Source organism: Aspergillus brasiliensis, assembly GCF_001889945.1.
Source record: "Aspergillus brasiliensis CBS 101740 unplaced genomic scaffold ASPBRscaffold_2, whole genome shotgun sequence".
Lineage (NCBI taxonomy): Eukaryota > Fungi > Ascomycota > Eurotiomycetes > Eurotiales > Aspergillaceae > Aspergillus > Aspergillus brasiliensis.
In genome coordinates, this window is record NW_027137443.1 from 685689 (window position 1) to 712043 (window position 26355).

Sequence of the window (26355 nt, forward strand, 5' to 3'; positions counted from 1 at the left end):
AATCATAACCGCTCCAGAAGATACCACAGAAGGCACCATGGTAGCTTCTCCCATAGGTCCTTCTCCCCCTTGACACAAAATCCCATTAAACCGTTTAACCCTGTCTCTTTCTGCGGCCGACCTGTCCACGGAAACCGGTCTTGATGGCGGCGACGGAACGACGAGAACCGCAAGAGTTGCAGGTGACGAAGTATAGACGGTTCTCACCCTTGTTGAGCTCGGTGTCGGGACTGCGGCAGGTCTTGCAAGTGACGTATTCGACTGCAGAGTATTAGTATCATCATGACTTGAATGACCACATAGCACAAGGCTGTTGAACATACCAATGTATCTTCTCAAGACGTTCTCAATCTGCTTCTGCTGGAAACGACCCTTGATAACCAGACGACGGCTACCGTCCACACTACCACTGGTACCCAATTCGGCGAACAAGAACTGCATAACGTGATCATCGGACCGCTTCATGCGCTTGCAGATATCGGCAATGTTGGCGAAAATCGTACGACGGTTACCTTCACGCAGACACTGGGGCGGCGGGATCTTATACGACTTGGTACCGCTAGACAACAGATCGGGGTGGTGGCTCTGAATGAGGGAGAAGAATCGGGACACAAGCAGCGAGTAGGGGATGGGTTGCGCGGCGTCGTGAGCCCAGATACCGGTTCCAGCTTCGTGGTCGCCCTCGGGGACCACCTCTTCCTGCTCCTCGGCGGTGGCACCTTCCTTCTCCGCAACACCGGCCTCGGCCAGCTTGGCCTCGAAATCGCCCGCGTCGACCTTCTTCGGCTTCTTCTTCTTCTTCTTCAGAGCGGAGGGGTCGAACTCGCCGTCGGCGGCGGGGGTCTCGTCATCGCCGCCCTCGGTGTCCTTGGGCTTCTTGCTCTTCTTCTTTTTCGAAAGACCCTTGAAGAGTTCGGTAACTTCGTCGACGGCCTTGTCTGTAGGTCATATATAGAGGTCAATATCAAATTTGATATATATGAGGAGTTGGGAGGAGTTGAGGAAGGTATACCCTCAGTCTCAGCGACCGGCTTCTCAACAACCGGAGCAGCCTCCGTCACTTCGCCGTTGGTATCCATAATGACAGCGCCTTCACTGAATGCGACGGACTTGCGTTGTTTTTGGGGAGCGGGTTCAACCTGCTAATCCGGACCAGCCCAAGCACACGTTAGCGGGAGGGGCGAAATAAGAAAACCCAAAAAAAGACTGCTGGGACACACTAAAATAAGTCGACCAGTGTGAAGCTCGATCCGCAAAAACCGCGATCAAGCGTTGCACAACAGGTAATGGGTATAGAGAGAAAAGAACACGGGGGTTGAGGTGGTGCTTCAAGAAAGCAAAAGCGGAGGGAGTCGATGGTCCCACGGCGAAATGTGATGAAGAAAATGTGGGAGGGAAACCGATCGGTAAAGGGAAAACGGGGGTGTGACGTACAGTCTCCGCCATATTGGGCTGGCCCTTTTGTATTATCTGAGAAGAATAGCGTTTCTCAACTTCCCACCCGGACAATATATTCCGGTAGATTGATTATTGCGTTCGTGAGAGATGAACGGGATAGCTCTAAGGATTGTGGTTTGAGCTGGTTGAATCTTGAAGTTTGGTTGTTGCGCTGACTCGATGGCAAAGAATGGCTGTTATCGCGGGCTCCCAACACGTGACTATAGTGAGTCAAGTCTGTATTGCCATTACCGTCCGGTATTGTGATCCTGGCACGTGAGATCTCTCTGTCTCCCCTGGATTACATCAGACCAGAACTAGGTTCACCGAACTGGCTAGTGTGTATAGCTTCATTAACTTCTATCTATGCCATAACACTCGTCAGGCAGTGGCAGGCCCTGCTTGATTATTCTCCTTCTGCTGTTTCACTTCCAACTTCAACCACAACTCCTCAACTATACCACCGAATTCAAAGCCGGATAGAAGCAAGAAACAAGAAACAATCAAGATGGCCTCCCCCTCCCCCTCCGCTTCCCTCAGCACCTCCGCCTTCATGATCTCCTCCCAAGACAAAACCTACTCCTCCGCCTCAGACGATGATGTCGCCTCCCTTCCTTCCGAATCTACCTCCGCGTCGGACCTCGACTCCCTCGACTCGGACTACTCGGACGCCGAAGAAGAGTGGCGCGAAAGCATCGAGCAATTAGAGTTGTTGTTGACGATGGTGCTGGTGCCTTTTGTGGGGAAGTATTTGGGTAGGAAGTGTGCTTATTGGAGTACGATATACCCCCTCGCACTTGATTTCGTTGGATTGTGGTTGTGTGTTAAGAGTATATGCTAATGGTATGTTTACTGCACAGGCTGGACTAGATTCATGGAGTGGAAGTACCCGGTTGAAGTGGTTGTGAACAAACCTGGTGTGTTCAAGGGGACCGGAGCTGTGGAGGCAATGGCTTCGATATAAGCATATTTTGATCTTTTTTCCTTTCTTTCTTGTCTTCTCAACTTGGGAAGAGGAGTATGGGTTCGTGATTTATGTCTGAGGGGGTAGATTGTTGGTTTTGGTGTTATTTACATATTTGCTCTGCTCTGTTCTATACTTTCTTTATGCGTGGGTGGTGGTATGATAGAGACTACTTATGGATGAATAGTGGTGGTGGTGGTGTTGTGGTGATGGCATAGCATACATGCAACATGATGCATGGTCTGACTTTCCTTAGTATAATATACCCAGTCATAAATACTATCACTGATAAATGGACATCTCGTAAATTACTACGTCTACATAGTAGTATCTAATGCAGCAAAGCAAAGTATATGTCTCATTCAATCATTTTATATACTCGCAGCGTATGTCCATCTACCCAGAATAACAAACCCTAACCCATCCAAGCAACCATATCCCTTCGAATACTAATTCAACAGATGAACACAGTTCATCTGATTCAGCAAACCTCTAGATAGTCCTACCTAATCTTCTCTCTTCACACACACTATCCGCCCCCAAATCAACCCTAGCCCTCCCCACAGCATCAACATTCTCCCTCGCCACGGCTCCTCTCAACTCAGCACTGTCCAGATTCCCGAATGGGATACCTACTTCCTCTAACGCCCTCTCCACAATGTAGTACGGATCACTGGATCCGGGTGTGAGGAAGCGTTCTAGAGGGATTGGGTTTGCGTTATGGTTATGGTTTTCCTGGTGGTGGTCGTGTACATGTGTCGTGATGGTATCTTCCAGTAGCTTGAAGTTGGAGAAGAGAGGGTCGTGACGTGGAAGTGATGAGAGAGCGTTGGTGATGTGTTGGATGTCTGCGTCGATGTCGATGTTCATGTTCATACCTTTTGTACTGGGGTTGTTGTTGTTGGTAGTGTGGTCTGTGGTGTTTGAAGGTGGTTGTGAGAGATTGAGAGCCAATTGAGCGTTGAGCTTGTGCATGCGTTCGGTGGAGAGGAGTGTTGTGAGCCAGGGTGGGATTTTGTTTTGCTTCTGCTTTTGGATATTGTCTTGCTTCTGTTCGCGGTCCTAGATTCTTGTTAGAAGAGACAACTGATGATGAGGATGATGAGGGTATAGACGGACACGATTGATATCGATGGTTTGGTCATGGATGAAGAGGTTCTGCTCAGTCAATCGATGGGTAGACATGATGATGACTGGTTGATGGATGTATGACGGTGTGTTTGTCAGAGACAGAATAATATAGTAAATATATGGCAGAAGATATCACTGTTATAAAATACTGAATGTCTGTACAAGCGGTTAGCAAACACTCTTATATACTCCCTGCTAGTATCTCATTTTTCCACACATTCGTCATTCACTCATTCACTCACCTCCTTCTAGCCCCCCACCGACCAGACCAGAACAAAAAGACCCAACAGCCCGGATTAGCCTACTGCAAGGTAAGGCCAAGGCAAAGGCAACGCTCAACTTCTACGCTAATGCAACTGAAAGATTGCGAGTGAACTGGATACATCCATCTATACCCCTCATGGTACTAATTGTAGGTATCACATACCCCTCAAACACAGCCCATTTTGCCTTTACCTGCCCATCCCATCTACAGCCACGCAATCCAAGTTCCCGATCTGCAACGAACAAAAAGAAAAGAAAAGAAACCACAGCATCAGTACCACCAGGTGCTGGAACTGGAAATAGAAAACTAACGGTGAGAGAACACTAGCCTCAGGATCAAGACGAAGATGGATGGGCCAAGATAAAAGAGACAGAAAAGGAGGAGGGATGTGTGCAACCACACATCAATAAGTACATACTCTTATCAACAACCATCTAAACTATCTATCTATCTATCTAACTACCAACTAAACTATCTGCCACATGCATGTCTTGAAAGGTAACCATTCCCTCGGGATGAGCAAAATAGAAGAGGACTGGACATCAGAACTAACGGTTTCCCGCAGCCAGTCTAGTTAACTCATCAGGGGGATGAACGGGGAAAGGGAAGGGGGCAAAGAACGTTGTGACATTGCATCACCTATGCTCAGCCAGTGCCAGATCGTCGGGTCCGGGATCGTCAACGCCGGCGTTTTGGGAGAAGGAAGAGTGATGGTTGATGGACATGGACTAATGCATGTACTACTTTCTTACGCTGGGCGTGTGTGTCGCGGTGGTCTGATCTCCTGTGGGCTGTGCTTTGGCTTCTTGCCTGGCTTGGTCTGGTTGTCGATGAGACTGATGAGATCGATCGATTGCCTCTCTCTCTCGTGTTATAATCATCATCATCATCATCATCATCATCATCTACAGTGATCTTCTATTGCTAATCTCTCTTTCAACGAGTAGAGATGGTCCCAGGATGAGCTCGACGGATGGAAAAAGGAAAGAGATCATCATCACCACCACCATCACCAGCATCATGATCACGATCATGATCAACCCGAAAGCCAATCAATCAATCAATCACTCGCTAAATCAAAGCCTTGATTGATGCCCAGTCCCCGTCCAGTCCCCGACACTAAACCATCATCAAACCCCGTCCGTCAGGTATCAACGACAGACCGACAGACAGACGGCCAGGCAAACTATCCCCAAACCCAAACCCACTAGTAAGTAAGTAGTAACAGCCATACTAGTGAAGGGGGACAATCCATACCAGATCCAGAAGAACATACATATAACTCTTACTCCTATACATAGTTTCTACTTCGTAGTGGTAGTAGAGAGGACCCTCTCCCCTCCCTGATCCCGGGAGAATGGTTCCGTAGTAATTAGCGTGATGGATAGATCAATCCCATCCAATGCAATTCAATTCTCCATTGGACTAGTATCCCATCTACCGACGTTACATTGCATATAGTATATCCCTGCTAAGGTCTACTCTGTAAAGCATAAGTACAATAGGGCAAGGCAAGACAGGGCAGGGCAAGCACGGCAGGATTCACATCCCAGTCATTTAGTAGTAGTAGTGCCTTCTGCCTACGCCGTTTCGTTGCCTAACCAGTCAGTTATTCGTGAGGCGGACTCACTCAATAACTAACTGACTGACTGAGTGCGGAATTATCTACGCTAACTGCCCGATCCCTGCATGTCAACCAATCTGTCGGGGATCCTAGCTCATCCTGCCTGATAGACATGAGGTGATACAAGCCAGGGGTATCAAACAAAGCAACCATACTGTCGGGACTATCTACGACTACGACTACACAACTGTCCCAAATCACAATGGAAGCCCCATTATTGGGTTCCTTGATTGTGTACGACTACGATCCCACACTACTGCGGCCGAAAAAGCAACGTCGGCCGCTACGTTGTCGATCGCAATTCATTCATGCGTCGTAAAGGTCGCTGCGCCTGCAGCCCAGGCCAGCCGGATTAATTGTCGTCTCTCAATTATTGCGTGGTGAATCGGTCTGGCACACATTTGTGCTACCGGGACCGGCCGTGGTCTAGGCATATTGAATGAGCAACGGCAAAGGGGTTACTATATTGTGTATCCTGCGGGATCTGCAACATCTAGCATACGTAAGTAATATCACCGCGTCGAGCAAGCAATGGAAACAAAGCAAAAGCGCCCAATAATGCAAGCAGAGCAATAACGGCCTCCAACAGCCACCAATCAGTAGCCCATTCTCTGATGCCAAAACGTCCCAAGCCCATCAGTGGTGCCCAAATTCAAGCGATCAATGCCCGTTCCAATGGCCCTAGGCCGTCGTCGTGACAGCGACGCCAGCCAGGGTCCCGCATGCGAAGTGTTCGTGGCCTCTGATGCTACCGATTCATGAACTGACAGTTGGCGTGCGTCTCTCATCTGGCTTCCTTTGGCAGCCGATGAAGTGTCCCACATGCTGTCGGTAAAAGCCAAGACATTTGGAGTGTTTTCAGACCCTACCTTCCAATACTTTAGCGGCTGGGTTTCCTGGATATTTGTCCCAAGCTGTACGGCCTCAAGGCGTCCCCGAATATCTTTTGTATCATTGCAGATGGCTCCACTCGAGGTTGCCACACTCAAAACCTGTGTATCAATGTCTGTATCCATATCAACAACGACAGACGTTGTCTCCCACTCTTCTATGTCGATTAAACTTGCGATCTCTGAGCAGCAGTCAATGTCTTCAGGTACTACCGTGAAGCCCATGCTTTCATGATCTGGCTCCTCGATGGTCTGCCTAATTTGGCTCTCATGAGCCAGCAGGTTTTCGCCACAGGTGCCGACATGGAAGATCGAGGGTGACCTTTCACTGCTGCACTTAATCAGGGGCTGAGGGAGATTGTTGTGTGAAGTTTTTCCGCGGAGCCTAGCACCCATTATCGTCTCATAATCAAATTCTTCAGTATCAGCTACAGAACCGCTATTAGGCTCCAAGGTTGGCTGCCAACACGTGTTTACGTTAGGCAAGAGAGACTGGTCAATGTTATTCGCATGCACAGGGACTGCTGCAGCTTTCTTGTCTATTACTCTTTCCTTGGTTTTTTGGCCGTCTGCTTTGTCTTTATCAGACGGGTTTGCTGCGATTTCATCCGACCTCAGGGTATCAGGTGGATGTCTCCAATTCTGAGAGACTCCTTCCTGAAGTCTATTGCAGCAGTGCTGGCATCCCCCCGTGTTTGGATATTCAACTTTATAGCGAAGAGTCATCAAGTGGGAGCTTGGTTGCTTTTCATGGTGCACCTCAGAGCCTCGACGTGGCGGGTTTTCAAGAGCAGACACGTAACTATTTGTAGCAGGTTCTGAAAAGGTATCCATTCCCTTGGGGTCAGTGGTAATATGACCTGCTTCGGACAAGTCTCGTGAGCGACAGAGGGCAACTGTAGAGGTGGCGTCTGAAATGACACTTTTATGCATCAGCCTCGATGCGGTTGAGCCAGAGTTCTCCTCGAGGTGTCCACAGGACGGGTTGTGAAATACAACTCTATCGGCATTTGATCCGCGAAGGAATTCGCTTTCAGAGAACCCAAAGCCAGCGTTGGCTCTAGTTTTATCTAGGTTTAAAATTGTATCAAACCCGAAAAAATCATGCACCTGATCGCCGCCGCGGGTTCTGACAGGAGATGATGCTTTTCCTCTGCCAAAAATCCCGCTTTTACGCCTTTGGTTCAGCTGAGATAGTGTTAGTAACCTCAATCTAGGCATAGTAGTATGGTCACTCACAGTAAGCCGCTCACAGGGCACGTTGGGTGCATGAAAGCTGTCGTTGTTTGCCCTTCTCATCAAAAAGGGGCGTTCGCTGCTCCTTTTATTCTTGACCTTGTATTCATAACGGTCATTCCTGGTTCTGCGTCGCGGCCGCCGCTCGTATCCCTGGCGTCCCCTTTCTTCGCAGGTGGAAGGCCTTGCCAGATCATTTGCTGTTGATGATGCAAGTGACTGTTGGGGTACCCCCGACTTGAGCGAAGCCATCTGACCCACACGAGCCTGCGGTCGTAGCTCATCAGAGGCATAACAGTTAGTGACTCCTCTTTGAGCGTGATACCTTTGCCTGTCAAGCCACTCTTCCTGCAGCTTTGTCAGGTTGGAAGGCAATCCTTCATGGTTTGTCTTCGTTGTTGTCACTTCATCGTGTCGATATCTGTCGAAGGCGCGAGGCAACAGGTGAACAGGATAGGAAACAGCTGCGAATTGATTGTCAGGATTCATCTAAGGCCTCAGATGGACATAGGACCTACGTGGGGTTAGAGAGCTTTGTATGTCTCGCGCTTGGTGACTAGTCTGCGCGGCATTTGATTCAGTGATCCAGTCCTCGATTCTGTTGTAGAGATCAGAGTGTTGCAGTGAACTGGGATTGGCTCGAGCCATGTTGAGTGAGCGGGTAGAAGATAGCTATGGGTGTGGTCGATGAGAGAGATGTGGTGAGAACTGTGGAAGAGTACAAGTGGGCGACAGGCAGGAGCTTCCTCTACTATTTAAACGTCACTGTTGCTTCAGATGATGTCGCGGTTGCCGAATACGGCCACTTTACTCCTGACTCGTGTATGTAATATAGGATTGGGTCGGGAAGAGAATCCGAACTAAGGTAAGAACATGCCATGTTTTTCAAATGAAACTTCCGAGGCTATCTATGCATTGCTGCTACGCGATATTCCCTATTCATCATTTGTTCTGTTCTCGATTCCCATAATCCTTCTGTCTTTGATGTATAGCGGCGATTTTACGGGATGTATGGAGGTGGCTGGTGACATTCAGTCTTGATCAGCGCGCTACACTCATCAGCAACAACAAGTCAATAGGTCAACTTGTTGGGTGTGTATCTTACCTAGGGTAAGTTTGATACGTGCCGATGTACTAGGGGACTGAACAATATGCCATGTAAATGACCACCCGCTCCATTATCTTGTCCTTCCGATCTATCGCCAGCTAATTCCTCAAGAATCCAAAAATCGAAGCGAAAGAGATTGGCATGGGGCAGTAACACGGAGGGAATAGCGGGCCTTCACCAAAGGGGTCTTCGAGTAGTTTAGTTGTGCACCTTCGACAGTATCGATGGGAGCATGGAGCCTCAAAGGTATCGCGTTTGGGACTCAGTACTGCGCAGGCGAAACATTCAAAAAGTAGGCTGTCAGCATAATGTCGATTTTTAGCATCCCTTGAGCTCTCCGCCATACAGCTTCCGCGGGAGTCATTCAGGGTTTGTGGTCTCGCCTGCTCAGCTGCAAACCATGATATTTCGCGACGGCAATCAGCTGATCGCCTCAGTCCATCCGAGAGATGCAGCATTCGCTGCTGCTGAGCGAGCTGCAGTTGGTCTCCGAGACGCAATGCTGCCATTTCATTGGTCAATGCCCTGTTATCCTCCTGTGCTGCACCTGTCACCGCCACGCCGTCGCCAGGGGCTACTTCTGTTATGCTCATGCTCATCCTGTGTCCCCGGGCGTTCCTAGCACTTTGCTTGGGCTTGGATATCCAATCACTGAGAGATAGCTGCTCTGCCGAAAGGTGTTCATAGTCTTGGCCACCCGTATAGTTCTCGACCACTGCCCGGCCATCCTGACCGATGTTGACACTAGATTCGTCTATGAGGCTTTCCATCGTGGCGAGGCCCTAGATCATTGATGCAGCTCTCAGACGAACGATAAAGCGCGGTGGGCGAGGAGGTCCTGAGGATATTGGCGGTAAAGGGAGAAGAATGTAGTGGAAAAGAAAGTAGAGGAACATCACCTTTATTTTGGAGTCGGGCATCGTTCATTCACTGCTCTCACTTGACAAATACTGTAAGCTTTTGAGTGCAACTGGAAGCACTACAACCCATCGAGATGCAGACAGATTCTGGTGGTCAATGGAGAAGCTAGAAGTGATCTTATGAGTATTGTTGGTGTGAGAGATAGAGTAGTGAATAGAAAGAAGCACGGTGCAGTTCTGGCCCCACCAGTATTAGCTAGAATGCTTCCCCCAATGTCCTCACTCCTCAGTTACCCGTAGTTAATCAATACTTCTACCCGGGAATTGCCTGGTAGTGAAGAACCGGAGATATCAGATAAGCCCGATAGCTGACAGTGTACCAGACGGGTCCGAGTCTATGCTCTACAACTTCAAATACCAGCAATACAACCCACCGGGATGGTTGAACAGCAGCGTCCGTGCAGCGAAAGATTGATCATGACCGGCATCTCCAACAGCCCTACGACGAGGATCCGGGGACATGAGTGGTCTGCAAACTGACACCCGTTGAGTCCTTGAGCTTCGGCGCCGTGCATAGACACCTAGCCGATCTTTCAGTCCTTAGCTCCCTTTCAGACCCGGCCTTGTTTCCGGTTCTTGCATCCTCAAAACCAGGCTGAACATCATCCATTCAAGTAGGGTAGATAGATCCAAGCGCCTCCGTAGGAAGTCGCCAAACCAACTTGTAGTAAACATCCACCCAGCGCGATCCGCGGAGAAAGGTGATTCCCGTGCAACGGCGCATCCACCCGCGGGCATCTCAACTCTTTTTTATTTTATTTTTCTCCGCCAAATTTTCGAATATTTTCCAGGCGAGGAGGGGAACGGAGGTGCGCCGGGCATAACTCATTTAGCGTCTCCAATCCCATCGCTGGTTTGCATTATTAAGACAAACAGCCCTGATGACACTCGCTGGGGGAGCTGCGCTTCCCTTTCCCTTGAGCCTCGAGCACGCCAGGCTTTCCCTTTCCCTCTTCCCTTCTTCCCTTTCTTCCCTCTCTCTTTTTCCCCCCCGCTTTGCCAGCCGCGTTTTCTTCTTCTTCGTCATTCTCACCGGTTCCTACAAAACTAATTCCCCCCTAAAACTTCCCCCCTCCCCCCATTCCTGGTCCCGGTTCTGCAGAACTGCTTCCTTAGTTTCTACTACCCCTCCATCCCTTACTCACAAATTGATTCACCAACTCGCAAATCAGGTAGGTCAGACTTTTCTTCCTTTTTGTCTCTCCCTTGGCAGTGTGTTTTAGTTTCATGCTTGGTGGAGTCACTTGCAACGGTCTCACTGAATCGCCGTCGTGGAGGGGACCCTCCAGGGTCTGCTGTCGTCTCTCTTTAAAACCATTCGCTTCATCCTCTCTCTCCCACTTTCTTACACCTTTTCTTTCCCCTACATTTTTAAGTCTCTTATTTGTTCGGCTTTTGTGAAACTTTCTCAAAGTTCGACGTGACTACTGTGCCGAAGAAACCATCGCATTCAACCCCTCAATCCGCGAGTGCTTACTACCAGAATAGTTTCCATCTCCGTTGTAGGAAACCCAAAATAAAAATGTCTAAGCTCTTTATCGGGTCTGTCAATCAGTTTTCTCCTTTCTGGCCAGCCGGCCCCCATTATCAGACTGACCAAAATTAGCGGCCTTGCCTGGCACACCACTGACGAGACCCTCCGTGAGGGATTCTCGCAATATGGAACAATCGAAGAAGCCGTTGGTCATCCATATTTTGCGGAGCAATGAAAGTTCTCCTCGTTCTGCTCGTACTGACCAAACTCAGATTGTCGTCAAGGACCATGACACCCACCGCAGCCGCGGATTCGGGTTCGTCCGCTTCGCCAATGATGCTGACGCCGACACTGCCATGAATGCCATGAATAACCAGGAGTAAGCTCTCTAATATCTTCCCACCACGAACAATACTCACCATCTCAGATTTGACGGCCGTGTCATTCGTGTCGACAAAGCCTCGGAATCGAGACCGCGCATGGGTGGAGGTGGCGGATACCATGGACGCGGTGGCTACAACCGTGGCTACAACGGCGGCGGTGAGTTGTTCTGGTCACTGCCAGCGAGACCTTCGTTTCCTTTCAATTGTATCTCATAACTAATACAAAACAGGCTGGCGTTCCCAGCAGCAGGAGCCTGAGGCTACCGAGTAAGCTGCGCAAGCTATTTTAGCATTGCTTATGGCTTCCTGTGGATCGGTCTCTTGCCCCTATCCTTTTCACTTCTTTTCTCGCTTTTCTCCCTCTTTTCGTGCATGTCAGCTGCTGTTAGTCCCTACGGACAGAAAGTTTGGGATAAGAACACGGGCGCATGCTACCCAGCTTTTATGATGGTGACTTACGACGAAACGACCCCTGTCTCTAGTTTGTTTCCTTTGATGTTTTTCCCCTCTCACGCCAGTTCATTGCGATAATGACATCTCTCGTGGTTTGATTTGGTTTCGCATCGCGTGGCTTTAAATCGATTGTTTCTGACGTCGTTTACTCGGGTCATGGTTGACATGTATGTAATCTGGCTTATGTTAACACCTGATTTGAGGCCGATGGGAAAGTGGTCCAGCGAAAGCAATCAGTGCTCTATCGTGAATTTGGAATTTGATCTAGGTCCAAGTCATGATCTATCCCAATCTCATCATCTTCTATCTCTCTGTATCCTTATCCGCAGACATGTCTACTACTCCGCAGGCGGGAATCGTTCATGTGCTTCTCGCATGCAACGACGCTTCCAAGTCCCGTTCCGCCTGCTCCTCCTCCAGACGCACCTCTTCCTCGTTCTGAAGCGCTTTAACCCGTTTCACGAGATCGGTGACATGCACCTCCGCATTACCGAATCCAAGCCCCTCCAGCGCCTTCTCCAACATGAACAGGTATTCCGCGTTCTTCCCGCTCTGGCCCTCACTGCGACTGATCACCTCGGCCACCGCCTGCTGTTCACGTTGTGCGGGGTCCCGTAGGAATTGGGGGTTGCTGGGCTGGCCGATGTAGACCATGCAAGTGATGGGGGTGGGAGGATAGTCCGAGGTGTCGGTAGAGTCCGCTCCCTTGGCTGTCAGGACAGGATGGAACGGCGTGTAGTGGTCGGAGTAGCCGTTGATTTCCCGGATGTCAAGATAGTGTCGGACTTCATTGGCGTGGCTGGCAGGGATGTGGTATGCTACACCCCAGACTGTAGCTGTTGCGGAGGTTTCATGGTGTGCTAGCTGTGGCAACGGGGTGATTTGTGAGATAAGTTGCCCAAAGGAACAGAACCTGTTGGTTCAGAGAAGGAGCTGAAAGTACATACCGGATCATCCAGCGTTTCCCAGAACTCTCGGTCAATCACTGTTAATACCCGTCCGGGATTCTCTTTTGTGCCGCGGTGGTCATTACTGTCCTGCGTGTTAGCTTATTCAATAGCTAATTCTGCAGCTTGAAGACACATTTAGAAATACCTAGCCTATAGAGTTAAATGTCCGGTTAGTCTCGGGCAAACAAGTACCTATCAACATCCTATGCAGAGCATGGCAAGCAGATATCATGGGATAGACAGTGACATAGATAGTCAACATACCTGCCAAAACCGTCGGACATAGCCATTGATATAACCCGGTACACGTTGATCTACCATAACAAGTATCAACAATCAGTCACGCCGAATCAATCAAGGCGGCCTCTAAGACCCTCTCATCTCTCCAAAAAGAACAGCCAACATACCATAATGCGGCGGAGGCTTCCAAATCAAGCTCCTTTTGGCAGAAAATAAAAAAGGTCAGCCACTACCGTCACCCAGGCAGTCATGGGATTATCACCGCGCCAATCGCGTTAGAAAGAGACCTGATAGGCTTACCCGTAGCCGAACACCCAGAGGTCGCCCTCGGGGAAGTTTTCGCGCCAGCCTTTTTCGGATGACAGGACGTGATCATGAGCGTCCTCGCTGGACACCATGGCTAAGAGCCTTGAGTTGGTTTGTCTTCGGGGTTTGTTTGCTAACTATGGCTTTTGCAGCTGATCTTTTGTGTCGGTGTGGATAATTTCGGCTGGTCTGCGGGGTACTATATATTACCCCTCATTCGAATTTGCAGAGATGAATATATATTGATATGTAAGAGGGAGAAGTGGGATTTGTAAGGGGTGAAGTCCGGTAAAATTCTAGTTGTTGTCTATAAGGCAGAACTGCAGTTTGCAAAGATAGCAGTGCTTTTAAGGTAGCGAATATCCCCAGATTCGTCAGTCTATGAAGCAAATGGCGAATAACTGAGTCAGATACTCGATCGCAAGGAAGGCCTCTGCGAGTGTTTGCATTGTTTGCGGGGTCCCCTGACCTGATCCACGCCTAAAGGATGTTGCCACTTTCCTGCTTTCTCATTCGCTCCTTGTCTCATGAGAATACTAAGCACCAAGTAACTATCTATCCCCAGGATTCCAGCTGATTTACTCTAAGTCTTATACTATTCCCACTGCTATATAACTGCGAGCCGGGAAAATTAGGAACTGTTCATCACTACCGACTGAGGACCTTGGCGGCCTGCAGAACCTGCTCGTACTCGTAAAGTCGCGTCGAGTAGCGCTGCGGGGCGGCCCAGACGCCGGACCCGGCCTTAGCTCAAGCTAAACCGACTGGCAGCTATCGTCATGGCGGATCGCTAATCAATTGAATTCAACCATCTTCAACTTAATGCAGGGTTGGGTAAGATCCGATCCTTCGAAAGCACATCCCTGTCCAGCTTAGATCAATTGATCGACCTGCCTGTTTTGATTGTCTGGCTCTATTGGACTACGTCAATGACTGGCCGTCCTTCTATTCTCTCTGAGTTGTATAGTGTGTTATCTTGTGCCGATTAACTGCATCATGGCTAGCCTCCTTCGTCTACTACGCACCCAGTATAGCCCACCAGTCGACCCCAGTGGGGTCTCATTTGCAGGGAAAACAGTTATCCTGACCGGAGCCACATCCGGACTGGGGTTCGAGGCCGCCGTCAAGCTCCTCAATCTTGGGGTGGAGTCGCTCATTATAGGGAGTCGGAACCTGCAGCGGGGACAAGCGACCAAGACGGAGCTTGAGAAGCTTACGAACAGACCAGGGGTGATTCAGGTATGGCAGCTGGAAATGAACAGCTTCCAAAGCGTCAAGAGTTTCGCAAACCGGGTGAACGAGGAGCTGCACCAATTGGACATCGCGTTACTCAACGCCGGAATTTGGAACCGAGATTTCGGCGTATCGCCCGAGGGATGGGAGGAGACATTGCAGGTCAATACGTTATCCACTTCCCTGTTGGCGCTGTTGCTCCTTCCGAAACTAAGGAGTAGCTCGTCCTTGTCCGACCCGGCTCATCTTACGGTCGTGTCCAGCCAACAGTTCGTGCGCGTCAAAGCCAAGAGTCTCCGGACGGTGCAGCCGTTATTAAAGCATCTGAATAGCCCGCAGACCTTCAAAGGCCCCAAGCAGTATGGTATCTCGAAGCTTCTCCTGGAATATGTTCTCAAGACGATAGCTGGTCTTATCCGGAATGAGAATGGCACCGTGCCGGTCATCATTAATACCGTAAGCCCAGGGTTCTGTGTCTCGTCTCTTGGACGACAGTACAGTAGATTCTACGAGCGATGGGCGACCTGGTTGGCTTATAAGCTCTTTGCCCGTACGGCGGAGCAAGGAAGCCGGTCGTTGGTCAGTGCCACTTATCAGGGGGTGGAATCGCATGGGAAATGTTGGCGGAGTGATGGATATCTAGAGTGAGTGCTGCTATTCCGTAATAGTTCTACGTGTCTTTGCAGCATAGATGCTAATATTAGGGGCAGTGAATCTGTGGCGTTAACAACGGGAGCGGAAGGAAAGAAATTCCAGGCGACAGCGTGGACAGAAATCATGAACGTGCTGGAGGAGCAGTCTGAGGGGCTGAAGGAGTCAATCAGGGGGTGGTAAAAGCGCTTAACGTTCACTAGTTGGGGCGATACATTTACGCCTTCCTGCACGGGCAGATTGAATGACTTGGCTAGCGTGATGGATTGGTGATATTCACAGTCAGACCATTTCAAACCATAATATTATTTGATCCTGGAGAGGCTGTCCCCGACGAACAGACGCTGGCTAGGCTCCACCGCGAATGGACGAGGAACCTGTGGGCCAAGCATTTCCGGAACAAATAAAGAAGCCTCAAAGTATAGGGCTGAGAACGGTCGGACATGCCAGTGGTTGGTTGCGGACCGTCCATTGCGGATGTCAAAAGGGTAATGTTACACTGGCGACGGACTATTTCTATCTGCGACGATTGTTGCTGCCTCCTCTTCCTTGTAGACCGTAGACCTATACCGTATACACAGCCTCGTTGCAGGGGTGGCAGGACAAGTTGATTAGTTTGATGCGGTGCCTGAGCATCTCCGCTTGGCGACTCCTGCTGAACCGCCGCCCCACGGCTCCGCTCCGCAAGGCCGCAAAAACAATCTGTTCGTTAACGACTAGCAGCCCATGGAACAGAACTTAATCTCTCCATCGCTCTCCCTGACCTCCTTTTGATCCCAACCCGTCCTTTTCTTTCCCTCTCTCCCTTCTTTTCTCCCCCTATAAACCCGCCCCTTTGTCACTGGGCGCCTACCTTCTCATTCTGCCCCTCGCTGGATTGCGCCCGGCTTCAAGTTACGTCAGCTCCGCGGCCATGGCATACAACCAGTCCTACAACCCCGATGCGCTGCCAGCGTGAGTCCCAACCATCTGGAAGACATTCCGAAGTAGTGAATGGGGTCGCTAACATGCCATACATCGATACAGGCATGCAGAGCCGGAACAGGTGCGGTAGTTTCTCCTCGAGAGCGGTTCTTCTTTGTCTGCCTGATTGAATGCCCCGCGTCTCCTAACCCAATTCTATGACAATCAGGTAGCGCAAATGCTCGGTGCCATTCAATCCAACAGCTCGCACCAACAGAAACATTCTCGCCCATCTCCTCACCCTCCCTCCAGCGGCGTTCCACCTCGAGTCCCCGTTTCGAGTGCCGGCAATTCCCATCCCCATTCCCAGCGCTACGGCGCACCACCGAGTCAGCGTCCTCCCATGGAGGCCGCCCCGCACGGTAAATTGTCGCCGGCCAACGTCCCTCCTGCGAGTCAACAACGCCCTCATCCACTACATCCCTCTCCTCCTCCGCAGAACTACGGCTTCGGGCCGCCTCCTAGCCAGCCAGTGCGCAATCGTCCGCCGCCCGCGTCGCGTCCGCCCAATTCGCCGAACCATGGCCCGTTGGCAGTTCCCGACGACGACCCGCAACAGCTATTCCCCCTGTTCCGCGCCGCGAACACGTCGCACTCGGGAACCCTCACGGAGATGGAGCTGGGCTCCGCTCTGGTGAACGGAGACTACACATCGTTCCACCCCAAGACTGTCAAGATGATGATCCGCATGTTTGATCGGAACAACAGCGGGACGATCTCATTCGACGAGTTTGTGGCACTGTGGCGCTACCTTGCAGCGTGGCGGGAGCTGTTCGATCGGTTCGATCAAGACCGCAGCGGGCGCATTAGCCTGTACGAGTTTGAGAATGCACTGTCGGCCTTCGGGTACCGGCTCAGCCAACCATTCGTGATGGTGCTGTTCCGGACATTCGAGAGTAAAGGGCGGCAGATGAATAATGGTCCTCCATATGGGCCAGCGAAACAGGGCATGAGCTTCGATTTGTTCGTGCAGGCGTGCATTAGTCTGCGGCGGATGACGGACGTCTTTAAGCGGTACGACGATGATCGCGACGGCTATATTACGGTGAGCTTTGAGGAATTCTTGACTGGTGAGTTGGCTCCCACCCTGGTTATGCACGAATGAGGGTGGATAGTTGTTAATGTTGGTGCAGAAATCCTCCAGCTTCAGGACGGATAGATTTGGTTTGGTTGATATGGTGGATGGAAAGGTGATAGACGACTTTCCAGGATTCCTCCCTAATTATATTGTACATTATACCCTATTTTCTCGCAACATCTTTCTTCGCAAGCAATCCGGGGAATCTACAGCGAATAAGTATGGCATGGATTTTTTTCTGCTTTCTTTCTGTTTGTTGGTCTTGAGCGAAGCAAGACTTTCCTCTTATAAATCGGGCGCAATTGCGATGCCTACAGAATACTTTAGTAATACGCAAGTCAAGATGCGGTGTAGACTCAATTCCACGATGCTCCATCATGATTGAATGACTGATAGATAGCACCGATGCAGATCACCATCGGGGAGAAAGACAACGAGAATTGTGACAGGTCTATTTGTTTTTGTTTTTCAGGCATGCAGACATGCAGACATGCAGACCAGCCAGTGATCGACACTTTCAAAAAATGCCCGGGCGTGCCAACGGTGTAACTCTCCCTCATTTTTCCCGATGATGCTCCTGCAGTCGGGATTTTTATCACCAATTTTTTCAGTTGTTGATTATGGCTTCCATGGATAGCTGGTGTATCATCCTCGTGTCCATGGATTCGAGTGGCCCGCGGGTGGCTTTCCGGGCTTGGATTGTTCATTTGGCGCCACGAGATCGATAGCTTTTTTGCCCTTTTTGGGGATGGCTTCGTCGCTGTTTCAGCTTATCTCCGAGCCTTAAGGGCGAAAGCATTGACAGGGAAAATTTTCTTCTCCTTGGGCAGGATTCTTTAGTTAGTCTATTGACCGTGCGAGATTCCTGTCTAGTCTAGTTAGCTTGTTTGTTAGTCAAGTTACTTGGTTAGTAATAGTTAAGCTGTTGCGTACTGTTTTCTCCCCTAAAGTTCTAGACTTTAAGACTGACTGGCTGCAACCGTCGGTTCAGTCCGCCACTACGAGGGGCCCTTGTCCTTCTTACTCCTCACCCCCCGATTTTCTTGGACAACAGGCTTTTAGCCTCTGTTGAGTCATTCTTTTTCGTTTTCTTCTTCTTCTTTCCCCTCTAGACTCGCCCTGGGGTGTTCGGTAAGCATGGCGGTCACTCAGGATACCTCCCGTGAGGATGATCGTATCGTGCAGCAGCAGTATGCCGACCAGGACAAAGACGTCTTGGTAAATGCGGAGAAGATGTCGCCATCCGACGTGGGCTCTTCGTCTAGAGATGGATCGGAGAAGCCCGACCCGACAGGCTCGCCTTCGCAGACATCAACTGAACAACCATCTCCTGAAACGACTGGTGATGGGTCTGAGGAGAAAGCTGGTGCTGGTGCGCCGTTGGATAGAGTGCCGTCGCAGGCGCAAAGACTAGGGAAGAAGAAGATTCTTGTTGTCATGACTGCGCTTTGTGTATGTCTTTTGCTAAACTGATCTATCTTGCATGTTTATGATGACTCCGATGCTAATTGTATGGTGTTCAACTATAGCTTGTCTTATTCCTAGCAGCTTTGGATATGGTAACGCCCCTTCTAATCGCACCGTCGCATCTATATCTACTGACACTCGTTGTCTCTACAGACTATCGTCTCCACAGCCCTACCGACTATCGCAACGCACCTTCACGCTTCAGAGAGCGGTTATTCATGGATCGCCTCATCCTACATGCTGGCTAACGCCGCCTGCGTCCCCTTATGGGGCAAGATCAGTGATGTCTGGGGCCGCAAGCGCATCATCCTCATCGCAAACTTCCTCTTCCTCGTCGGCAGTCTGATCTGCGCGCTGGCGAACAACCTCCCCATGATCATCTCGGGCAGAGCCATCCAAGGTGCAGGTGGCGGTGGTATTATCGTGCTTGCGAACATCTGTGTCACCGATCTCTTCAGTGTCAGGTCCGTCGCACCTTTCCCCACTAGTTAGCCCTCCACCGACCCAGCACTAACCCTCCCCCCACAGAGAACGTCCCATGTACTACGGCATCTTCGGCTGTACATGGGCCATCGCCGGCGCCCTAGGCCCCATCGTCGGCGGTGCCTTCACCACAAACGTAACCTGGCGCTGGTGTTTCTATATCAACCGTAAGCCTCACCTCCTCCAGCCCTAACTCCAAACTAACTCTCCCTAGTCCCCATCGGCGGCTTCTCCTTCGTCATCCTCGTCTTCTTTCTCAAGATTGAAACCGGCAAAGTCCCGTTCTGGGCCGGCATCCGCTCCATCGACTGGACTGGCAACATGCTCATGCTCGGCGGCACACTAATGTTCCTCTTCGGGCTCGAATTCGGCGGCGTCAATTACCCCTGGGACTCCGCGACCGTCATCTGCCTAATCATCTTCGGTGTCTTCACCTGGGCACTCGCCTTCCTCAACGAATGGAAGTTCGCGCGCTACCCCGTCATCCCCATCCGACTATTCAACAACACGCACAACATTCTCGTGCTCCTGATCTGCTTCTGCCACAGCATGGTCTTCATCTCCGGCTCCTACTACCTGCCGCTTTACTTCCAAACCGTCCTCCTCGCCAGCCCCATCATGTCCGGCGTCTACGTCCTCCCCACCGTCCTCAGCCTCTCCATCTTCTCCGCCGGCACAGGAGTCGTGATCAAAAAGACAGGCCGATACCGCGAACTCATCATCGCCGGCCTCGCTCTCATGACCCTCGGCTACGGCCTCCTCATCGACCTGAAATACTACGCCTCCTGGCCCCGTATCATCATCTACCAAATCATCGGCGGCATCGGCATCGGCCCGCTCTTCCAATCGCCCCTTGTCGCTCTCCAAGCGAACATCCACCCTTCCGACATGGCCTCCGGCACAGCTACCTTCGGTTTCCTGCGCCAACTCTCCGCCGCTATCTCCATCGTCCTGGGCACAGTCATCTACCAGAACGTCTTCCATGAGCAAATGCCGACGGTTGTTGCCGCGATCGGCGAGCAGAACGCTACGGCTATCGAGAACTCCTTCTCGGGATCTGCTAGCACGCTGATCAAGTCACTAGCGAGTGATCAGAAGACAGTGGTATTGAAGGCGTATACATTTGCGTTGAGTCGCATGTGGATCTTCTACACTGCTATGGCAGGTGTAGGACTCATCGTGAGTTTGTTCGTGAGACCTGTGGTGCTGAGTAAGGCGCATACCATTGCGAAGACGGGTCTTGCGGAGCAAGAGAAGGCCAGACAGGCGGTTTTGGAGGATCAGAAGAGGAGTAGGGGGGAGGTAGAAGCCAAGGAGGGGGTTTAAAACACCCTCCTTCAGATCCTACTATCATATATACGTGCCACAATATCTGGTTAGTTCCTGTGGGGGAACTCGACTCAACTACTAATGGTCTGATTCATTCAAGCCTCTCATCAGGCTAGAAAACAAATGCAAAGGAGGAAACTGATGGAAAGGAAAGGAAGATGGACGAATTCAACCACTGACTAACTAACGAATTAGACCTTTCACCTCGCATTCAACATACATACTTACATACTATTTACACAAGATAATGATCACGATGATGTATCTAAACAGTTTAAAATCTAATACTACCAGACTGCAATGACTGATACTCACTTACTACCTAGCCAATTGACAAACCTAACTTAGAAGCATACATATATAGTAGACTTTGATAATGAACCGGATACACGACAAACTAAATAAGGAGTATTATTATCATTATCATGTCACAGTAACTTGTGTTGTGATCCATGAAGCTCCTCCTTTCCATAGCCATCATCCACTATAGGTATCTATTTGTAATCTGATAACGAAGGCATAGAATAGAATCAGTTGATGTCATGACTCGTGCACCAACTGAAAATTTAAAGTTAACGTTTTTAGGTTCAATTCCCGGACGGAACTATCAATCCTTACTTCATCTAGATAACTAACTACTCCATAGACTTCTCAGAATAGAAGTAGCGGGAACACGGGGACGTGCGTGCGGTTGAAGCATATACATACTAGCTAAGAACCTACTATTGAAATTTAATCCTCCTACTAGTCGCACATCCTTGTTATGTACATATTTTTCTTTTTTTTTTTTATTTGTATCATCCAAAATAATAAGAAAATGATAATAATAATAATATATGAAAGAGAAAGCCACTCCTTGACTAGATATATGATGAAAAAAACACTTAATATAATAATATTATGTGCTTGATCATCTCCAGTCCCCAGCGAAAAAAAGCAAAAAGAGCAAGAGAGGAAAAAGGAAAGAGGTAAGGAAGAAAAAAAAAAAAGGAAAGGTTTATCGCACCATTCTCATATATTTCGGACTTTGTGTGAGAGAAATCGATGGATAGCTAGGTCAACTGCCAAAAAAAGGACGAGATGGCAACAACACAAAAAGGAAGGGGTATAAAGTTAAATCGGAAACCCTTATCACAAAACAAGGAAGGACTTGGTACTTGTTCAGAACCGGAGGACAAAACAAAAGCATCCCAGGGAAACAAAACGAGCCTCATTCGAACTTTCCCATCCCAATTAAGGAAACCAAAAGTAGCTTTCGCCAACGCCTTGAGATGCCATATATGAAACACGGGGGATATGATCACCCCAGCAACAAAATACCACAATCATCAGTCTAGTAGTTGTAACAATATGGAGTGGATTACGTCTTTGGTTTCTTCATTACCCCTTCCGCATTGGGTCCACTGTCGGGGCTTTTGCGCTTCTTGTCTTGCTCATCCTCGCGCCCAAACCCGGGGCCACTTTGCACCGCCGGCGTAGGGAACGTTAGGGGACTCGGCAGCATGTTGCTGTCGGGTCCAGACCGCCCAAAACCCCATTCGGGAAAGAAGCTAGACGGTGACGGGAGAAGCGCATCCGAGACGAACCGACTGGGAAGAGCAGAGATCGGCGTATCTATATTGCTATTATTGTTATACGCAGCGTTGTTCTGTGGTGCTGCTCCCGGCGGTGGCGGCCGGGCAAAGGGATTTGGCGGTCCTTGAGCCCCCGCACTCAATATTGCACCAGCAGATGGCGAAGGGGGTGGTAATACCACGCTCGAATGACCGGTGTCCGGATTCGCCTTGGCAGGTGTGAGCGTTTTGTTCCCCGCCGAATCGCGTGACGACGAGTCCGCCGTTGCACTGCCCCGGTCCGAATTCTCACTCGGTATCTGCACCTTCAACTGCGGGCGCTTAGGCGGGAACTGGCCGCTGTTTGTGCGCACAGGCGGCTTCAGGTCGACTACCGGTTGTGGGCGTGGGGCTTCTGTGGCAGCTCGAGGGGGCGGCGGAGGGGGTTTTGCGGTTAGCCCAGCAGGCTTCCCTTCGTTCGATCCGAGTGATGGTCCTTCCGCCTTTGTTTGCGCATTCTCTGCCGCTTCCGTCGGAGGACCTACGCCAAAATGGCGCGCCAATACCGAACCGCGGTCGTCAATGGGGGTGAAGATACTGCGAGACTTGGAAGAGAGAGATCGCTGGTGCGGCGGGGATGGCGTTCCTTCCGACTTCATGGGACCGGGCATTGCCTCTGTTGGAGCGCTTCCTTCAGGAAGCGACACTGTTCGTGGTGGCGGGTGTTGCTGTTCTGTGGTAAATGTCGGAGGCATGGAATTTCGGCCTTGCTCTGGGAGAAACGCTTGTGCAACCTGTGGGATAGCGGCATGGGGCGGTTGGGTCATGGCCATTGGAGGCGGCTGTTGTGCAAGTGTATGAGGCGGGTGTGGCATGTGCGGAGGAGCCTGGTGGTGCGGCGGCATGGCTTGCGGTGCCATTGTATGTGGAGGCATAGGCTGTGGGGGCATGGAATGTGGTGGCATAGCCTGATGATGCTGTGGAGGTGGAGGGGGTTGGTGATGCGGCCCCGGGGGTCCGTAATGAGTGAACTGAGGTGGGCGGGGAGGTTGAGCCATGGCGTGAGCAGCGTTGGGGTTATATACCGAAGGATTAGGGATGTACGTGAAGCCATTTTGCGGCGGCGGCGGAGGCGGCGGAGGGGTCGCATGATGATGCGGCTGAGGTCCGATATTGGAGCTCACTCGACGAAGATGATTTCGAGATGAAGGCCTAGAGACGCCTTGCGGTTGAGGGGTACCGTGACGCGGCGCGAATGACATCCCATTCCCAATGGGCGGGGAAGCAGACGGCGCATGAGTGACATGCTGGAAACCGGGATGACCTGGTAGGTGGGCGGGAATCATGGGAGGGTTCGGAGGCGTAGGATGCACATCTTCGGGGGCAGGCGTCGTCTCATCTTCGTCGTCATCATCGTCACGTTTGCCGTTAAAGTCTTCCGGACCTTTGTGTTCGTGTGGAGGACCGAACTAAAAGCGCAAGAAAGCGGGCATGATGTCAGATCAACGGACAGTCTCTCCAGACGATCAGGTTAGGTGGACAACGCACGTATTGATATCGAGTGAGGGCCTCTCGCATATCACATGACGAGAATTCGTAGAGCTTCTTGTTGTGACCAAAGATAATAACAGCGACATCGACCGAACATAGGACCGCAAGCTCATGTGCCTTCTTGAACAGACCACCCTTCCGTTTCAGAAAGGTCCTAGTAGCGCACCAGAGCGTTAGCTTGACGAACTAGGGTTTAATAGGGAGAGATGAAGAGATCCACCAGCTTTAGCACTTACACTGAGCGGTTGCGATCATCCTTGATCGCCTTGATCTCGATCTTTCTGCGACCCATGAGGGACAGCGGTTGAACGAATCCCACAGAAGAGAGCGACAATGAAACACGCAGGCGAACAGGTCAAGCAGAGCTTCTGGGGGAATGGTTCGTCCGGACTCAGATGGCGGCGCGAGCTGAAACCCAAGGAAGCGCCGCCCGCAAGGATTTCCGGGACGCGATTAGAGGATGAGGAAAAAAATAAGAATAAAAAATGAAGGATGGCAGAAACCTCCAAGACTGTGGGCAGAATTTATATTTAGTATTTCCCTAGAGTCCCCACATGGAGAGAAGTACTGTGTGCTCCGCTACGGAGAGAAGGGTAAGGCGAAAATATGCAAATAGCAGGATAGATAGTGAACGACCGGGGGGGAAGGGTAGGGGGGTTGGTGATGGGAGAGTGTTGGGTGGGAAGAGCAACCAGAAGGAGGGGTGAGATTAGAAGAAAGTGACGGTATTTTGGAGGAGGGATGGACAGGACTCCAGAAGGACGCGCGCGGGCGTGATCCGACGGAGGAGCAAGAAACGACAAAGGGGGTGGGCGGTAGAGATGACCGGGCAGAGCAGGGAAACAAAGGGAAGAGAGAGAAAGATGAAGCCTCAGGAAACCCACCTTGAGCAACGAGAGACGAGAGATAGGCGACGTGATGGAACAAAAGTCAATTAATTTCTGGGATGGGGGGAGGGGGATGATGGAATGGGATGGGATGGGAAATGGAAAGGATGATTGATGGCTGGAGCGGCGACACGCGGGTGATGCAGAAGATTATTCTAAAGATAGACCGACGGTGGGAAGAGCTGCCGCCCGTTCGAAGTTTGGCCCATCGTTCCGGCGGCTAACCAACTCGCCAACGGCGGCTGTTGACTACCGCCTCCCTATTAATAGATTGATTGTCCCGGCAGTTCACAGTCACTCTACTACCTACTTACTTAGGTACATCTGTAGTGAAGTAGTCATATAAAACAGGAGGGTAGCATCTTCTCCTTCAGTCTCACTTCTGTATTCCATGCTTACTTCTGTGTGGAGTATCTTGGTATGGAGGGTCTTCCTAATTTTTCCTTCTTCCTCATCACAACTCACAAGTAATGCTATTTCACGCTTACCCACCCCTCTTCCCCCTCCCAACTAATACATATTCCCCCCTCTTTCCAACACTAACTTATACTAAACTACTAATCAACATTCATTGAGAGGAGAACTGTGAAATTACGCCATCTCACTAATCCAGATGAGGTTACATTGCAGTTGGTTGGCACATTCCCAACCACAAAACCATCCAAACAAAGCTGCGCCGTTGGTGTCTTACCGCCTGCCGGCACAGTCACAGCCAAGTTTGGCGTATCGCTATCACCGTCCCAGCCTCAGGTATCGACCGTCCCGAACCGGATTAGTCCCAGCTGGCGATACGCCTAATCCGCATCGGGCCACAGGGACTCTTCGATCAGTCACTTTGCCTCTTTCCGCCAGGTCCTCTGATTGGCCCTTGCACCGTGACCCGTCACAGGAGATCACCTTTTGTTCTGGCTCTTGTTCGGCGCCATGGGCGGTGCTAAGGTGGTGCAGCCAGGCTAGGTGCTTCCTACATGACACTAACACTACCCTAATCAACTTATCACAATCGACGCGACACGCTTGGAGAGGCGGTATGTTTTCCAATGGGAAAGTGAATTATTGCTGCTGTACAACCACTGTCACATCAAATAATCCGGATTGAGCACCAATCTTGCACAGTGAGTTAGTAAGTATATACTACTGACTAGTACCACCCTGGGACGAAGAGCATAATGAATCTTCAGCAAGTGAAACACCATCGAGCCCCGCATGTCTCCCATGCCAAGGAAAGGATTAATAGACATGCTGAGTCTGGACTGGGTTTGTTGTATGTAGTAGATGAGGGGATGTACGATTGTATGGAGAGTGTGTCATAGAAAGAGAGTGTGATGATACCATACACCATACCGGTAGCGTTGATCATCGTCTCCCGCCAGATAACTAACTAACCTACCGGGAGATAGTCAATCCTATTGGAATTTGGACCACACCACGCCTTATAACTTGGTGGGAACCACGTTCCTCAGCTGTGACCTCATAAAGTATCTACTAAGCAAAAGATCCAGAAAAGAAGGGAGCCCCGATCGATTTTGACTCGGTTGGAGTTCTCGTTCGTCTGCTCCAATCGACGGTCGTTTACCGACTGGATCGCGGATAGAGAACCATGGCACCAAATTGCTGTGTTTTGCGGGCGTATTAATCTTTCACCCCCTGAAACGGCAAGCCCAGTAGATCCTCATCATCGCCGTCCTTTTTCATCTCAACTTGCGACTGCAGTGTTCCTTTTCCTCTCTCCTTTAATCCCCCCTCTGCAAATCTTTGTTTCTGTCACGCTTTGTCTTC

The 26355-nt window shown here is 50.4% G+C and overlaps 12 protein-coding genes across 12 annotated transcripts; 5 read left to right on the top strand and 7 right to left on the bottom strand.

The window, feature by feature from the left end:
* Window positions 1–94: 94 nt before the first annotated feature.
* Window positions 95–1079, bottom strand: ASPBRDRAFT_191860 (translation initiation factor eIF2 subunit beta; the record flags this gene model as incomplete). The annotated part of the gene is made up of 3 exons (XM_067620416.1): window positions 95–261; window positions 324–938; window positions 1013–1079. The coding sequence occupies 3 exons, from the start codon at window positions 1077–1079 to the stop codon at window positions 95–97; spliced, it is 849 nt and encodes a 282-aa protein (XP_067482891.1).
* A 751-nt stretch (window positions 1080–1830) lies between these two features.
* On the top strand, window positions 1831–2699 carry ASPBRDRAFT_37935 (uncharacterized protein). The gene is made up of 2 exons (XM_067623836.1): window positions 1831–2213; window positions 2298–2699. The coding sequence occupies exons 1-2, from the start codon at window positions 1946–1948 to the stop codon at window positions 2399–2401; spliced, it is 372 nt and encodes a 123-aa protein (XP_067482892.1). The 5' UTR covers window positions 1831–1945; the 3' UTR covers window positions 2402–2699.
* A 66-nt stretch (window positions 2700–2765) lies between these two features.
* Window positions 2766–3668, bottom strand: ASPBRDRAFT_37937 (uncharacterized protein). Its single transcript, XM_067623837.1, has 2 exons — window positions 3521–3668; window positions 2766–3463 (listed from the first exon to the last, which is right to left on the bottom strand). Exons 1-2 carry the CDS (start codon window positions 3584–3586, stop codon window positions 2894–2896), a joined length of 636 nt encoding a protein of 211 aa, XP_067482893.1. The 5' UTR covers window positions 3587–3668; the 3' UTR covers window positions 2766–2893.
* Window positions 3669–6017: 2349 nt separating this feature from the next.
* Window positions 6018–8195, bottom strand: ASPBRDRAFT_71776 (uncharacterized protein; the record flags this gene model as incomplete). Its single annotated transcript, XM_067629143.1, has 3 exons — window positions 6018–7499; window positions 7551–8011; window positions 8066–8195. The coding sequence occupies 3 exons, from the start codon at window positions 8193–8195 to the stop codon at window positions 6018–6020; spliced, it is 2073 nt and encodes a 690-aa protein (XP_067482894.1).
* Window positions 8196–8540: 345 nt separating this feature from the next.
* ASPBRDRAFT_37939 (uncharacterized protein) lies at window positions 8541–9778 on the bottom strand. Its single transcript, XM_067623838.1, has 2 exons — window positions 8653–9778; window positions 8541–8596 (listed from the first exon to the last, which is right to left on the bottom strand). Exon 1 carries the CDS (start codon window positions 9423–9425, stop codon window positions 8754–8756), a length of 672 nt encoding a protein of 223 aa, XP_067482895.1. The 5' UTR covers window positions 9426–9778; the 3' UTR covers window positions 8541–8596; window positions 8653–8753.
* Window positions 9779–9893: 115 nt separating this feature from the next.
* On the bottom strand, window positions 9894–10339 carry ASPBRDRAFT_37940 (uncharacterized protein). The gene has a single exon (XM_067623839.1). The coding sequence runs from the start codon at window positions 10183–10185 to the stop codon at window positions 10015–10017; it is 171 nt and encodes a 56-aa protein (XP_067482896.1). The 5' UTR covers window positions 10186–10339; the 3' UTR covers window positions 9894–10014.
* Window positions 10340–10694: 355 nt separating this feature from the next.
* On the top strand, window positions 10695–11872 carry ASPBRDRAFT_376395 (RNA recognition motif domain-containing protein). The gene is made up of 6 exons (XM_067623769.1): window positions 10695–10751; window positions 11064–11117; window positions 11182–11254; window positions 11322–11428; window positions 11477–11589; window positions 11663–11872. Exons 2-6 carry the CDS (start codon window positions 11098–11100, stop codon window positions 11701–11703), a joined length of 354 nt encoding a protein of 117 aa, XP_067482897.1. The 5' UTR covers window positions 10695–10751; window positions 11064–11097; the 3' UTR covers window positions 11704–11872.
* A 373-nt stretch (window positions 11873–12245) lies between these two features.
* On the bottom strand, window positions 12246–13888 carry ASPBRDRAFT_71778 (gamma-glutamylcyclotransferase; the record flags this gene model as incomplete). The annotated part of the gene is made up of 5 exons (XM_067629144.1): window positions 13376–13888; window positions 13243–13274; window positions 13100–13149; window positions 12833–12922; window positions 12246–12749 (listed from the first exon to the last, which is right to left on the bottom strand). Exons 1-5 carry the CDS (start codon window positions 13471–13473, stop codon window positions 12246–12248), a joined length of 774 nt encoding a protein of 257 aa, XP_067482898.1. The 5' UTR covers window positions 13474–13888.
* Window positions 13889–14377: 489 nt separating this feature from the next.
* Window positions 14378–15448, top strand: ASPBRDRAFT_117830 (putative short-chain dehydrogenase/reductase family protein; the record flags this gene model as incomplete). The annotated part of the gene is made up of 2 exons (XM_067617123.1): window positions 14378–15258; window positions 15325–15448. 2 exons carry the CDS (start codon window positions 14378–14380, stop codon window positions 15446–15448), a joined length of 1005 nt encoding a protein of 334 aa, XP_067482899.1.
* Window positions 15449–16178: 730 nt separating this feature from the next.
* ASPBRDRAFT_117376 (EF-hand domain-containing protein) lies at window positions 16179–17387 on the top strand (the record flags this gene model as incomplete). Its single annotated transcript, XM_067617087.1, has 5 exons — window positions 16179–16219; window positions 16292–16310; window positions 16398–16502; window positions 16578–17298; window positions 17362–17387. 5 exons carry the CDS (start codon window positions 16179–16181, stop codon window positions 17385–17387), a joined length of 912 nt encoding a protein of 303 aa, XP_067482900.1.
* A 912-nt stretch (window positions 17388–18299) lies between these two features.
* On the top strand, window positions 18300–20914 carry ASPBRDRAFT_37946 (uncharacterized protein). The gene is made up of 5 exons (XM_067623840.1): window positions 18300–18758; window positions 18836–18865; window positions 18927–19237; window positions 19302–19423; window positions 19471–20914. Exons 1-5 carry the CDS (start codon window positions 18444–18446, stop codon window positions 20580–20582), a joined length of 1890 nt encoding a protein of 629 aa, XP_067482901.1. The 5' UTR covers window positions 18300–18443; the 3' UTR covers window positions 20583–20914.
* A 1031-nt stretch (window positions 20915–21945) lies between these two features.
* Window positions 21946–23981, bottom strand: rlmA (SRF-type transcription factor RlmA; the record flags this gene model as incomplete). Its single annotated transcript, XM_067620417.1, has 3 exons — window positions 21946–23607; window positions 23687–23843; window positions 23926–23981. The coding sequence occupies 3 exons, from the start codon at window positions 23979–23981 to the stop codon at window positions 21946–21948; spliced, it is 1875 nt and encodes a 624-aa protein (XP_067482902.1).
* Between the last annotated feature and the right edge of the window lie 2374 nt (window positions 23982–26355).